Below are 15,358 nucleotides of genomic sequence, written 5' to 3' on the forward strand. Positions count from 1 at the left end.
CATGAGCTGAACCTTTGGGGGATAGGTAAACAAAGCTGCAGTTAATGTCACCATTTGTTTTGAGACTTGAGAAAACCTCAATTGGTTTGCGGCGAAATAACCTCAACATCTGCGCTGGGCCTTTACGAGAAAACTCAAGACATTCACGCACACACACACACACACACACACACATACACACAAATACCCAGCATACGCTGCACACATGTACACCTGTATGACATTAACTGTGGTACTAAAAAGAGGTCATCTGGTTATTCTTAAGAACTAAATTCATGTACAAAACAATTTTGTATTCGCTCTTTAATTTTCATGCGTAAAGACAACGAAAGCAACATACTCACCATAGACAGTTTTTCAACAAGAAGTCAGTGTGAGTGGATCAACCTCAATATGACAAAACTCATCTCATGTCATTCACCGTGCAGCTCCTTGCAGTACACCTGGGGAAAAAAACACGGAGCGTGTGTTTGCCACGGAGGTGATCATGTCTCTGTTCTACATGGAACATCAAACGACGCTTGGTTTGCTGCCTTTCAGAAAGTAGGACAAATTACATGTTGTAGTGCGGTATGGGAGACACACACAAAAATCTATATTTAGAGTGGAACTCCATTTTCCTAACACCACAACCCCACCCACGCTTTCATGGCCTCGTCTTACACAAGCACTATAACTTTGTAAATGGGTTACCCCCATGCAGCCACCCACGCATCAGGTACAGTATAAAAACCGAGGGCATCCTGTTATGACTTCTGGCTTCCTGTTTCTTGTGAGCAACAAAAAAAAACGTAAACTACAGCCCCGTCCTCTCACACGCTCAAGTCAATATTTTAAGACAGCTAGCTGGTAATTACAACCTTCATATAGTTATATTTCATGCAGGCGTCCTCATATTTCACTTGCTCATGTGAACTTTAGGTACTCTGTTTGTGTGAAGAACGTGAAAAGAAGTCACACCTCCCGCCATGATACCTGAGCATCCTTCTCCACGGGGGTCAGCTACATCGCTCCTAATGAACAACTCCACCTTCCTGCGGCGCTTCCAGCTTTTTATTGTCAATGTGTACACGCTTAATTGTCTTGGCACAAACCCCAGTTGTCTTTCATTTACTTGAATATGTTGTCTACAGTCGATGTTTTAGGCACAAGTCCACTCATTTTGTTGTTGTGTTTGTTCAGCGGAGAAAAAAAAATGGCACAACATCCTCCTGTTCTTTGTGTTATATATTGTTCTTAAGCTCATCATCCCCCTGCTCCTTCTAGTTTGGAATTCATTAACAATCAAAGAGCCACTGGCGAACGCCCAATCTTAATTACCCTGCCATTTGCATATTTGCATAATAATGACTGCAGACTTAGCTGTTTTTCTGCTGCAGTAGCTAGCCCCCCCCTCCACGCTCCTCTCCCTGCCCATCAACATTGCTCAGATAGCCACCACACGCACACGGCAACATTATGTGTCTTTGTTGCAGCGCAGGACCTTCTTTTTGATTATTATTGTTCTGTTGATTATGAATTATGTAGTTCTACAGGAACTGTTGAGAATTCGTACTCACGTCGCTATGCTATGTTGCTTTGTTATATGTAATCAGTGGCGGTTGTAGCAATGGGTTGTATGGGCAATTGAACGGGGCAGCATTCTCTAGGGAGCGCAAAAGTGGAAAAAAAATAAATTTATTAATGTTCAACACTCATTTCTTCATCAATTCAGGATACTGTATGTGTAGCAGATGGGCTCCCTCTACAGGCGAGATACTTGCACACCCATGCTATTTAAAGGGTGACTGCATTTTGGGGGGGATTTTGCCCATCATTCACAATCCTTATGTGAAACATGAATATTTATTTCGCCTTTCTGTGCATTATAATGACAGAAAACAAGTTAATATGAGCTTGCTAAATATGCACAGCATTGGGTGACACCTATTTTGACTATGAGGCCCTCAAAAAACAGCGTTTTACCGTTTGATATACATGCTGTGATCATGCATTAACATGTACTGTGATGATAACTTGTATTACTTATAGTATCTTGCCGTATTTTGATGATTTAAAACCTTACCAAAATTTATTTCCTCTGCACATTGATTTCACACAACAGCTGTCTGTAATAGTAGCATAGGTACAGAAACGACACTTATAATATCCGGTTGTGTGCGCCAGTCCTCAGGTAAAAACCGCTGACAGCAAACCAGCAACTTTTCGTAACAAGTTTTCGTAGCAACATTTTCAGTAAACAGTAAAATATGGTGGTGGTAGTGTGATGGTCTGTGGCTGTTTTGCTGCTTTAGGACGCGGAAGACTTTTGTGATGGAACCACAAATTCTGCTGTCTACTAAAAAATCCTGAAGGAGAACATCCGGCCATTTGTTTTTGACCTCAAGCTGAAACCAACTTGGGTTCTGCAGCAGGACAATGATCCAAAAATGCACCAGCAAGTCCACCTCTGAATGGATGAAGAAAAACCAAATGAAGGCCTAGTCAAAGTCCTGACCTGAATCCTATTGAGATGCTGTGGCATGACCTTAAAAGGCTTCATGCTGGAAAACCCTGTAATGTGGCTGAATGACAACAATTCTGCAAAGATGAGTGGGCCAAAATTCCTCCACAAGAGGACTCACGTAAGAGACTCACTAGCGCAAACGCGTAATTGCAGTTGTTGCTAAGGGTGGTCCAACCAGTTAATACTTTTTCACACAGGGCCAGGTTTAGATATTTTTTCTCCCTCAAAAGTAAAAAGTTGCATTTTAAAACTACATTTTGTGTTCAGTTGTGTTGTCATCGACTAATATTGACAGTCTTTGTAGGTTTACATCACTGACCTTGCAACTGGCAGGTCAGGCTTCTTCTTGAGATGCAACAGCTATATGCTGCCCCCTAGAGTATGTACCCTGTTATTACAACAGCACAGCATAATGTAAAATACAGTAAAACGACAGATTCGGGGAGTCCTTTAAATTCTATTGTAAAATAAGGATCAGCATATAACAAAACAACCAACAATAGTCAATATAAATAATATAAATGTAATGAAAACAGTTAAAAAATTGATTTAAACAATTGAGGTGTTGATTTATTAAAGACAATGGCGGTAGGTCACAACTTTGAAACACATGCTGGTTTCCAGCAGAGGGAGCTGTTGTATCATGCTTGGCTGTGTGTCGCTTTTTGGGCTGTAGACAGTGTTTTCTTGGGAGTGCAACAGCTTTAATATGAAACGAAAAAGAGCGTTATTAGATTCAGTTGTCTGATTTTGCCAAGTCCCTTTCAGTTATAAGGTTTCATTGTCTTAGTTCAAGTGAAGGCCAGGGGCAACATGTATCTCTGTTAATCATTATTCAGATTATTATCATCATAGAGAGGATATGACATACCTTCGAATGGATTTGGCCTCGCTGATAAGGTCAGGAAGTTTGTTGTTTCTTGTGTCTGGAAGCAACAAGCTTAAAAGAGCAGCCACGATGCTGAATGCACCAAAAATAATATAAGGAAGAATCTTGCTGTAAATTCCTGCAAATAAAACAAAATATATATTTTTGGACTTCTGACTAAAATAAAAAATGACATGCAAAGCACCGTGATCATGCAAAATCTAAGTTTCACAAGCTAAACAAAAGTAAACAAAAGCGCACTTGCCTATGTGGATGACATATGGACTAATGATGGCGCCGATCCGTGCAGATGAGGACAAAAAACCCATGCCTGTGTTTCTGACCACAGTGGGGAATAACTCGGCAAAAACCAGATAGGTAAAGCAGTAGGCAATAGCTACCCCCATTTTCCCTAAAAGAACCAACACTTGGAACGTGACGTGCATGTCTACAAAACAAAGAACAAAATGCCGTTATTCCTCAAAAGGATGACACATTTGTAATAGGATAGAATAGTATAGTACAGAAATGCAAACCCTGAGGAATCAGCTTTATCACAAGCAACATTGTTCCACAGAACATCAGTGTGATGAAGAGGAGAGTGGGCCGTGGAACTCTGTTAAACAAAAGCCATGAGAAAACATAGGCCACGATGTCAGTGGCTGCCGACATCAAGCAAGTGAGGTATATATTTCCATTCAGGTTGCTGGTATTGAGAGAGAGACCATTAAACACCATGGCAACTGCAATCCTGCAGAAACACAAATGCAAGACAGAGTGAGCATGTAAGAGGATGGAAATCTAAGTAATATGCATGGAAAACATTACAATGGCCTGCATTATGGTTATAATTAACTAAACAATATTTTGTTATTGCATTTTATTATTATGGCTGTATATGAGGTAATAAAACAATTTGAAGCTCGTGTGTAGGATATCATTAGATTGTGTATTCTGCATTAGTTACAAAAATATATATATTGTTTTATCCAACAAGGTAATGTTAGAAAGCTGTGTTTAAATCAAATAAATTAAAAAAGAATTGGAGCTTTATATTACCATATGAAAAGACCAATGGCTGTAATGTTCCTCAGGTTAGCGGTGTTCATCAAGTCCATGCATGAATAAGTCTGCTCTTTTTCACCTGTTTTTTTCTGAAATAAGACAGTTACTTTGCATATACAACATTACAGTATCTCTGACAATATTTGTTGCTTATTTCAATCGGGAAACACAAAGCGTGAGAATAAAAATATACCCACCATTAGTTCAGAGACCTCAGCAGGCAGGAATAAAACCTCAGGTGCATGGATTTTGTTTAGTTTGGCAGCTTGTCTTAGAACCATTTCAGCCTCCTTCACCCGGCCTCTCAACAAAAGCCAGCGAGGAGACTCAGGAATCACTCTGGAGGTCATTGAACACATCATTTTTGTTAAAAAAAAATGTTGTGTGGGACATACTGGTCACAACTTACTACCAGAGTGACCACTAACTAAAGCAGCAGAGATGGGAGAGATATTAAAGGCAGTATTCAAGTCAAGTCTCAAGTCAAGACAAGACAGGTCGATTCAAGTCCGAAGTCATAAGCTTGAGTCCTTACCAAATAAAATACCATGACCTCGTAATTTACGAATGCAAATAACATTCTCCTTGTTAGCATGTTGACAGACTTAAGTCAAAGTGAAGTCCCAAGTCATTGATGCCAAAGCCCAAGTCAAGTCCAAAGTCTTGTTTGTGACTTGTGACTTAAGCAGTTATTTTCCCTTTCAAGAACCAATCATGCTTACCTCCAAGTAAGAAGCCAGAGGAGACCCGGGATGGCACTAGCAACCAGCAGCCACCTCCAGCCTCGTAAGAAGTAGGCAAAGAGTGGCAACAACGCATACCCAATGCCAAAACCGAGACTGTGACCCAGGAGGGTGTAGCTCACCCTGACTGACGGACAGAGCATCTCAGATCCTGACCAAGAAAAAAATCATTACAGACAATCTTTATCCTTTGACGTTTTCTCAACTAAACACTAGAAGCAAACCCCTGATGGCGATGTTTAATTAATTGCCCCTTTCAGCCTATCAGGATCAATTAAATGGCTCTTTTAACACAATGTAGTACTTTTCTGCAGACCATATACAACACGTGAAGCTGAAAAAAATAAGCTTGAAAGGAAAACATACAAGTCCATACAGTAACCATAGACCATAGACATTAGGGCAGGGGTCTCAAACTCAATTTACCTGGGGGCCACTGGAGCCGGGCCGCATCAGGTTTTCCAAAAAAACAAAAAACAAAACGCATTTATTAAAAACTGGGAAAAAATCAATAAAAAAAACTATCTTCAATGCTTTTGCTTCTGCTATACCCTACACTTTTTCAGTAGTTTGTTTCCGGTTTTCCACACCAAAATATCTGATAAAACATTCCACTGTTCTCAAATATCTTAATTTTTATTTTTCTATACACAAAATAAGATAAAAAAATAATAATTAAGAATAAAGGCAATAAATCAATCAGTAACAAATAAGTAAAACAATAATAAAACAGCAAATAAGGAAAACGTAAGAAACCACATACAGTTGGTAGAGAAATTATTCTTTTCAGATTCAAATGTACAGTATTAACAGTTATTTAACCTTTAACATGAACATTAATGAAACTTAATAATTGTACCCAATTAGCAAGTTAGCATCGTACTCAGTTCCATCTGGGAGCAGCGTGGTAACTTTAACAACATGTTTGATGAGATGCTTTATCTTGACGTGTATTTTCCCTTTTATTCCAAACCATTTCCTGCATTTATTTGTACCCAGCGTCATAAGCCTTTAGCTTCATTGCTAATCCAAAGCAAAACAGGGCGGGGTAACAGGGTAGGGTAACAGTATGGGCGGGGCAAAATCATGTTAATTGTGTCCGGTGTGTACACAGCTTTAAGCTGTCATTTCAACATTAAACTTTGGTACCAAGGTGGGGGCCTCAAACTAGCGTCTAGCGCCGCGAGTTTGAGACCCCTGCATTAGGATGCATCAAAAAACACAATTATTGAATTTTTATATGGCTGGGTACTACAAGTGTTCCAATATATGTAGAAACAACACATAGAAAATATTTTTCCAATCCATGATTATTTAGGGGTGCCACCATACATCTGTCTTTGTGGAATAAAGTGGTGAACAGTTCAATGGTCGCCATGGAGATTTGAGGTCAGCAAAGACTGCAGCTCAAGAACTCTGAGGTGATCTTTATGTTTTTGTTGGTATTTATACTCCTATTACATATTACTAGCAAATTTGTGGTTTTGTCTTTGTAATTTGAATGATTTGTAGTCATATTTATAGGTATTTAGTGCTCATTGCCTGTACTGTAGCTAACATGAGCTAGCTACAGTTTGCTAATGACAGTTAGCTAATAGCTGAGCAAGCATAACATCAACAACAGTAATATAGAGTAGACAGTATTACTGATGCTTCATATTTATTGAGAGTAGTACTGTAGTTCTACATAATCTGATATACACTTGTCCATTTATTATTTTAGGCACCTAAAATGCTGCCCTCAACAACTAGTTCCTTTCAGACTAGCAGTGGCAGCTTGGTCTTTGGTCTGGGCCCCCTTTGATAACCCTATAGAAAATGATGCTGTATACATGTTCATTGTACTCAACATTTCCAGGTCAAAGTTTTGGCAATTAGAGTAGAAATTGCACATTTCCCGAAATTTTACAAAAGTTTATGTGTGAGGTGGCACCCCTAAATCTCAATGGATTTCCTAAAAAACTTTGCAAAAGACATTTTTATGTTCCTTAGGAAAAAAAGGAATGCCAGCCAAATTGATATTATGAATTTAAAATTTCCCATTCAAATTTGATGCACCCTTATAGACATATATATATATACTCGACACACTGTCGCCGAATGGGGATGAGGATGGGGGATGATGCGGCGTCTCACCCAGAACAAGTGATGCAAGGTAACTGGACACTTGGCCTGTTCCTCTCACAAAGTTAAGAACACAGAACATGAGCCAGTTGACAGACGTGGCCTGGATCAAGGCAGTGATGGAGTGTAACGCCACGGTGGCATACAGCACAAGCTTTCTGCCGAACCTATGTGTCAATCACAGTGGGGACAAACATGAACACAATAGCGCGTGGGAATATGAAAAGATGATATTTGAGAATTCTGTAAGTCTGTAATACAAGATAAGAGTCTATCCAGTTTCACTTTTAAATGAATACAAATGAGGGTGTTTATAACAGGTTATCAAGTTATATTATTTGCCTGCATGGTTAGCTATGAATTGCTCCCATTTTCACATTTTGTTGTTGTTGTGTAATTTTATTTTTTTAAATATGCCCTGAGCTAAAGAAAAATAAGCCGCGGGCCACATACAGTGCATCCGGAAAGTATTCACAGCGCTTCACTTTTTCTACATTTTGTCATGTTACAGCCTCATTCCAAACTGAATTAAATTAATCTCTTACCTCAAAATTCTACACAAAATACTCCATTATGACAATGTGAAAAAAGGTTTTTTGACATGTTTTGAATTTATTAAAAATAGAAAACAAAAAAAATCACATTTACATAAGTATTCACAGCCTTTGCCATGAAGCTCAAAATTGAGCTCAGGTGCATCTTTTTTCCACTGATCATCCTTGAGATCTTTCTACAGCTTAATTGGAGTCCACCTGCAGTAAATTCAGTTGATTGGACATGATTTGGAAATATAATAACTGTCTATATAAGGTCCCACAGTTGACTGTGCATGTCAGAGCACAAACACCAAGCATGAAGTCAAAAGAACTGTCTGTAGACCTGCGAGACAGGATTGTCTTGAGGCACAAATCTGGGGAAGGATACAGAAACATTTCTGCTGCTTTGAAGGTCCCAATGAGCACAGTGGCCTCCATTATTCGTAAATGGAAGACGTTTGGAACCACCAGGACTCTTCCTAGAGCTGGCCGGCCTTCTAAACTGAGCGATCGGGGAAGAAGGGCCTTAGTCAGGGAGGTGACCAAGGCCCCGATGGTCACTCTGTCAGAGCTCCAGCGTTCCTCTGTGGAGAGAGGAGAGCCTTCCAGAAGGACAACCATCTCTGCAGCAATCCACCAATCAGGCCTGTATGGTAGAGTGGCCAGACGAAAGCCACTCCTTAGTAAAAGGAACATGGCAGCCCGTCTGGAATTTGCCAAAAAGCACCTGAAGGACTCTCAGACCATGAGAAAGAAAATTCTCTGGTCTGATGAGACAAAGATTGAACTCTTTGGTGTGAATGCCAGGCGCCATGTTTGGAGGAAACCAGGCACTGCTCATCACCAGGCCAATACCATCCCTACAGTGAAGCATGGTGGTGGCAGCATCATGCTGTGGGGATGTTTTTCAGCAGCAGGAACTGGCAGACTAGTCAGGATAGAAGGAAAAATGAATGCAGCAATATATAGAGATATCCTGGATGAAAACCTGCTCCAGAGCGCTCTTGACCTCAGTAGACTGGTCATGTACCTTGACCATATAGACAGTAGACATTAGCACACAGCCAAGATCTCAAAAGATTGGCTTCAGAACCACTCTGTGAATGTCCTGGAGTGGCCCAGCCAGAGTCCAGACTTGAATCCGATCGAACATCTCTGGAGAGATCTGAAAATGGCTGTGCACAGACGTCTCCCATCCAACCTGATGGAGCTTGAGACTTATTGCAAAGAAGAATGGGCAAAACTGCCTAAAGATAGGTGTGCTAAACTTGTGGGATCATATTCAAAAAGACTTGAGGCTGTAATTGCTGCCGAAGGTGGATCAACAAAGTATTAAGCAAAGGCTGTGAACACTTATGTAAATGTGATTTTTTTGTTTTCTATTTTTAATAAATTCAAAACATGTCAAAAAAAACTTTTTCACATTGTCATAATGGAGTATTTTGTGTATAATTTTGAGGTAAGAGATTAATTTAATTCAGTTTGGAATGAGGCTGTAACATGACAAAATGTAGAAAAAGTGAAGCGCTGTGAATACTTTCCGGATGCACTGTATGACCCCTGAGCCGCACTTCGGACACCACTGATCTAGATTAACCTCGATGTGACACAGTTCCTTTTGGTGTTTTCTCAAAATAATCCATATGCATATGATTCGTTACATAATAACAAATAACAAAATGCAAATAAAATATCTGCAACAACACTTCTTGCATTCATTCAGTGCTGGAGCCTATCCCAGCTGTCTTCGGGCGAGAGGCAGGGTACACCCTGGACTGGTCGTCAGCCAATCACAGGGCACATATAGACAAACAACCATTCACACTCACATTCATACCTATGGACAATTTGGAGTCGCCAATTAACCTAGCATGTTTTTGGAATGTGGGAGGAAACCGGAGTACCCGGAGAAAACCCACGCATGCACGGAGAGAACATGTTGACTCCACACAGAGAGGGCCGAGGGTGGAATCGAACCCTGGTCTCCTAGCTGTGAGGTCTGCACCGCCGTGCCGCCCCACTTCTTACAATCATTTCAATATTTATAGTCAATCAATAAAGTTGTGTTCATATTGTGTAAAAATGTGTTTACTTGTGCATATGTATGCCCGAGGTTCTCCTCGTCTCATTCCCCTTCCTTCTCACCCCCCCTTCATCGTCCAATCATCCTGTCCTGTCCACCCCTAGTCTCACTGCATAGTGTGTTGTATGGATGATTGCACAATTTCTCTTGTACTTCTGTATAAGTGACAAGATCAATACGGGGCGGTTCTACCACGACTACCTCTACCTTTACGACTGAAGTCGGTTGTAACAACAGAATAACTTCAAATTGATGGTTGCTTCTCCGAGATTGTTTGACTGACAGCCATGAACATCGACAGTTTTTATGCAATTTAATTTGCTATTGTGAAAATATTTTTTTAGTACAATCTGCTCTTTGAAACCACTATAACCACCAGTAGTGGTGTCGCTTTATTTTTAACAATGGACGTTGAATGAGCATGAGATAAAGAACAATTAGTGTCACTTTAAGTTATGTTGTTACCAGACAAGACAACAAAACTTGCCTGTCTGAGAGCTGACCACTGATGAAGGTTCCAAACAGGACGCCGACATAGAACACGGAAGTGGAAAAAGGAATCTTCCATGCATTTTCACACACCAGTTCCCACTGTAACACACAAGGTGAGAACTAAGTACGAGTTGGCAAAAGACACCTCTTAAGATGAATCCTATTTTCCCCCTATAGAGCAGGGGTCTCAAACACCTTGATATGAAAGTTTAATGTTAGTGCGGCCCGCGCAAGTTTGATATGGATGCTGTATGGTATCATGTACCCAGAAATAATTATTACGTTTGATTAATGTTCATGTTAAAGGTTAAATAACTGTTAATAGTTATCCTCCCTATCCATGTGGAAGTGGTAAGTTTTTGGCTTTTTTAAGTTTAAAGGAAATAACTTGGAGGCTACCGTTTAGGTCGCTAGCTCTCCAGTTTGCGAGTTAGCATGTGTCTCAAGACCCTGTAGTTGCGCAATACGTTGTAAATAAAAAAGTATAAATGTGACTATAGTCGTGTTTTGTCATGTCTACAGGGCTCTAATAATGCTTTGGTAATTTTAATCTGAAAAAAATAATTTGTCTACCCACCAACTATATGTGGTTTCTTAAGTTTTTATTATTTGCCGTTTTATATTTATTTATTACTGATTGATTGATTTTCTTTAATCTTGATTTGTTTATTTTTCATCTTATTTTGTGCAGAAAAATAAAAATTAAGATATTTGAGAAGAGTGGAATGTTTTATCAGAGCTTTTATTGTAGAAAATCGGAACCAAAAAGTTTGTATATTTTTCTGTTTTTAATAAATGCGTTTTTTTTTTTTTTTTTTTTTTTGGAAAACCTGATGTGGCCCAGTTTCACCCAGACCCTAGCTCCAGTGGCCCCCAAGTAAATTGATTTTGAGACCGCTGCCCTAGAGGCTGTGAGCAGCATAGCAATGACATTTGCATTGAATGTCTCGTAAGTGCTATGCTCTTCCATGGATGCCATGAAATTGTCTTTCTTTGATTGGGTCTAAGAACAATAATTACCATTTTTTTACATTGACATTATTATGATTATTTGTAGCGTGACAGTTTGACATGACTCAAAGAAGACAAAAGTTTTGTTGGTATACATGACTATCAGATGTCCCATACATCTATTCGGTTTTACCTCAGACACAATGGTGTATCTCTCAGTGCTGAAGACCCATCCATCCAAACATGGATCCGTGCCATTGCCCAATTTGATCGTATCGGTCCAGTTTGCATCCTGCGCTTGGTACCGAGAGCAGCTGCCAGGTGTTCCGGCCTCGCTGCTATGCTCTGGGAAAGAAGTCACTCCATTTAAGTCGTAAGGCGTGGAGTTGACCCACGCCTTGCAGTGGTGTGCCGGGGTGTACGTGATGTATACAGCCAAGAATGCCATGTAACCACATGGTATTGCACTTAAACTCAGCAAAACAATGATTACAATTTGAAAGCATCCATAGTCACCCAGAAAAGAAGTGATTTCGTCGAAATCTCTGCATTTTTCATTTGACATTTTAGATGCAAAAATGATGAATTTGTGAAATAAAATAATTATCTTCAATTAAAAAAAAATTGGAAAAAAAAGGTCTGCTTACAGACTCATTTTTACACTGCATATGTGCCTCACACACTGACATTACGTGTACTACAGTGCACTACTTAAAGGGAACATAATACCACAAATGTAAATGATTGAAACTCTCAAGACAATATAAAATCAAAGTCTTCCACGATAAGAAGAGGTCAAAGATCTCACAAGGATGTTCAAAAATTCTATATGATGTGTGCTTCAGTGCTCTCTGCTGGTAGATGGTTTGGAATGGTCATGGTACGGAATCGTTTTTGTTTCCGCTACAGGAAGTAAGGGGAGGGAAGTGTATTCCTTTACATCACAGTTGTCAAACCGTTTTATGTGGCCTGCAAAAGCCTTGAAATAATGCACCTCAAAAAGCTTCTGTCAATTTGGACTCAAATTTCTGCTTGCCACCTTGACTTCTGATTTCAATGTAAATTCCCATCCATCCATTTTCTATGCCGCTATGTCGCCAGCCAATCACAGGGCACATATAGACAAACAACCATTCACACTCACATTTATACCTACGGACAATTTGGAGTCGCTAATTAACCCAGCATGCAAACTCCACACAGAGATGTCCAAGTGCAGATTCGACCCCAGGTCTTCCTGATCGCCTTACTGTGTGACCACTCTTCCACCGTGCGGCCCTCAACGTAAATTTGTTAGTAAAATTACATGAAAATCATAGTAACACTATTTTTATGCTAGTTGTCTCATTTTTTCCAAATTGATTTAGGACCATTTTGCCACGCTGAATCTAAAAATGACCATTTTTCTCAATCAGTTTAGGTTTTTACACTAATTAGATTTGAAAAAAATCCAGTCTTTGGACAAAGTTGATTAAATTTTTGTGACATTATCAGCTGATGTTTTTGTTCATATTTCTCATCCATGAAATACCAATAAAATAAGACATGAATATTTTCCTTTTATTTTTCCGCCCACGGAACAGCTCAATAGTTAAGCTCTATATTTCAACCACAAAGACATTGAAAATGGGCATAACCCCCACAAGGTGGTGCAAATTCACATAAAGACAATTACAGTATGTGATATCATTCAGACAAACAAAGACAAAATGTAAACTGTGAAAATGAATATTAAAAAAGGTTTTGGTGAAGGATTGAATAATGAGGAAAAAGGTCATAATAATTATATTTTGGTATGGCAAAAAATGTAAGTCTTATTAAATAAAAAAATGGGAAAAATAATAATGGTGAAGCACATACAAAAATCAACTGATGCAAACTGGGTCAAAATTTTATCTTCTATATTTTATAAGCAGGCTGCATGGCGGATGAGTGGTTAGCGCGTAGGCCACACAGCTATTTTTCGATTTTTGAGTTGCATGTCTGTGTGGAGTTTGCATCCCTGTGCATGCGTGGGTTTTCTCCGGGTACTCCGGTTTCCTCCCACATTCCAAAAACATGCTAGGTTAATTGGCGACTCCAAATTGTCCATAGGTATGAATGTGAGTGTGAATGGTTGTTTGTCTATATGTGCCCTGTGATTGGCTGGCGACCAGTCCAGGGTGGACCCCGCCTCTCGCCCAAAGACAGCTGGGATAGGCTCCAGTACCCCCGCAACCATGGTGAGAATAAATGGTAGAAAATGAATAAATTAATGAATATTTCATAACCCATACATACTGTAAGGAACCGTATTATAAGTCATACGCTAAAAATAAAACAAAAAAGCAAAAACAGTGAGTTAAGTTGAACTTTATTCTACTCTTTAACAATAAACTCTTGTTGTCAAGTGGTTTGGGCCAATGCTATAAACTATAAATGTGACAACTTATTGACTGGAATTACTTAAATTTGATATAAAAAATTGGACTGTATTGTAGGTTATCATCCCATTTAGTCTAATCAATGATTAATAATCATTCAAATAAAAGTGAAATATAATCTAAATAATCTATTATGGCCATAAGGAGTTGTGAATGAACAGTGGTTGACATCAGTAGTGCAGCATCAGTGACCTCTCTTCTATGGATGTATACACCTTGATGGGTTTCTTCGGCCAGTGCTGTAACCATGACAACCCCTATCCCGCACAGCACATGGCAATGCCCTCTGACCCCTGCCTCGCTGACCCTTGGCCTGAGGGTCATGAAATAGGGTCAGGGGGTCAGGGCTCGCTAGAAGACAGTAAAAGCACTTCACTGATTGGCTATCATTTGCCCTTTCTATAGCCTCATCTATGTAATTGGTGTATTGACCAACTGGCCCTTTGCACATTGTTAGCATCACCTTAAACCCTTTACATTGGATGGAGTACGGCACAGAGATTAGCCTCGTGTGATACTTTTTGCTAAATGTGTGTTTGTCATTTTCTTCACTGTTTTACCCTCCTCTCCGCTGCTCTCTCAATCATGGAGGACAATCCAAAGGTGCTAAATCAACTGATGAAGGAGGGACGACTTTCCCCTGAATGATTACAGTCATTCCAATTGCGGACTAACGGTGTGTAATGCCTTGCACCCGCAGCATGTCTTCTCCTCTCTGCCTATACTGATGATCAATGTCTCCTAGGCCAGTCACTTGTCAATATCTCTACATTAATGTGAGGGACTGCATGGTGGAGAAGACAATAGGTGGGGGGCAGGGATCCCTGAGCAAAGCAGGTAAAGGGAGGCACAGCAGCCAGTGAGGGGGTGGATCATGGCACATGGGAGACAAGGACACGAGAAGGTGAGAGGCAGGACGAGAAATGAGAGGAAAATGAGGTAATGGAGGGTAGGCTGCAGGAGGAAGGAGGAAGCAACCGGGCTATTTTTCCATTCATTTAGCATGTTATGAAATATATGATCTCATAGCACAACATTTGTCTATACTTTCAAAATGAATTTACTGGTATCTAATCTACAGTCTATCCATGATTTACTGTATGACAGGAAACGTCCACAATTGCATTATCACGTGACACCACCTGGCTTCCTGCCAATGTGTGTGAAGGGGGTCTTAGAAGATTCGAATCAATTCGGATGAGTCGGATTTGACTATCAATCTTGCAGTCAAATTGTAAGAAAATACAAATACAAAATCAGACTAATTTTCTGAAGAATTTACAATGCCACATTTTTAACATTAAACAGAAAACCTACACTTACTATGCATTAATGAAATAATCTGCTGCATTTGCACAATTCAACGACACTAAGGCAGGGGTCTCAAACTCAATTTACCTGGGGGCCACTGGAGCTAGGGTCTGGGCAAGGCTGGGCCGCATCAGCCCCCCCCCCAAAAAAACGCATTTATTAAAAACAGAAAAATATACAAACTTTTTCAGTGCTTTGGTTCCGATTTTCTACAAGAAAAGCTCTGATAAAACATTCCACTGTTCTCAAATATCTT

General features: G+C 39.8%; 1 protein-coding gene across 1 annotated transcript; it reads right to left on the reverse strand.

Moving 5' to 3' along the window:
* Positions 1 to 3,068: 3,068 nt before the first annotated feature.
* On the reverse strand, positions 3,069 to 11,933 carry LOC131126330 (solute carrier family 22 member 21-like). The gene is made up of 10 exons (XM_078791039.1): positions 11,562 to 11,933; positions 10,413 to 10,516; positions 7,319 to 7,473; positions 5,162 to 5,333; positions 4,637 to 4,778; positions 4,434 to 4,528; positions 3,911 to 4,125; positions 3,640 to 3,822; positions 3,378 to 3,513; positions 3,069 to 3,208 (listed from the first exon to the last, which is right to left on the reverse strand). The coding sequence occupies exons 1-10, from the start codon at positions 11,931 to 11,933 to the stop codon at positions 3,148 to 3,150; spliced, it is 1,635 nt and encodes a 544-aa protein (XP_078647165.1). The 3' UTR covers positions 3,069 to 3,147.
* Between the last annotated feature and the right edge of the window lie 3,425 nt (positions 11,934 to 15,358).

This window comes from Doryrhamphus excisus, linkage group LG6 (genome assembly GCF_037039965.1).
Source record: "Doryrhamphus excisus strain RoL-2023G ecotype Guam linkage group LG6, RoL_Dexc_Guam_v1.1, whole genome shotgun sequence".
NCBI classification, from domain to species: Eukaryota; Metazoa; Chordata; class Actinopteri; order Syngnathiformes; family Syngnathidae; genus Doryrhamphus; species Doryrhamphus excisus.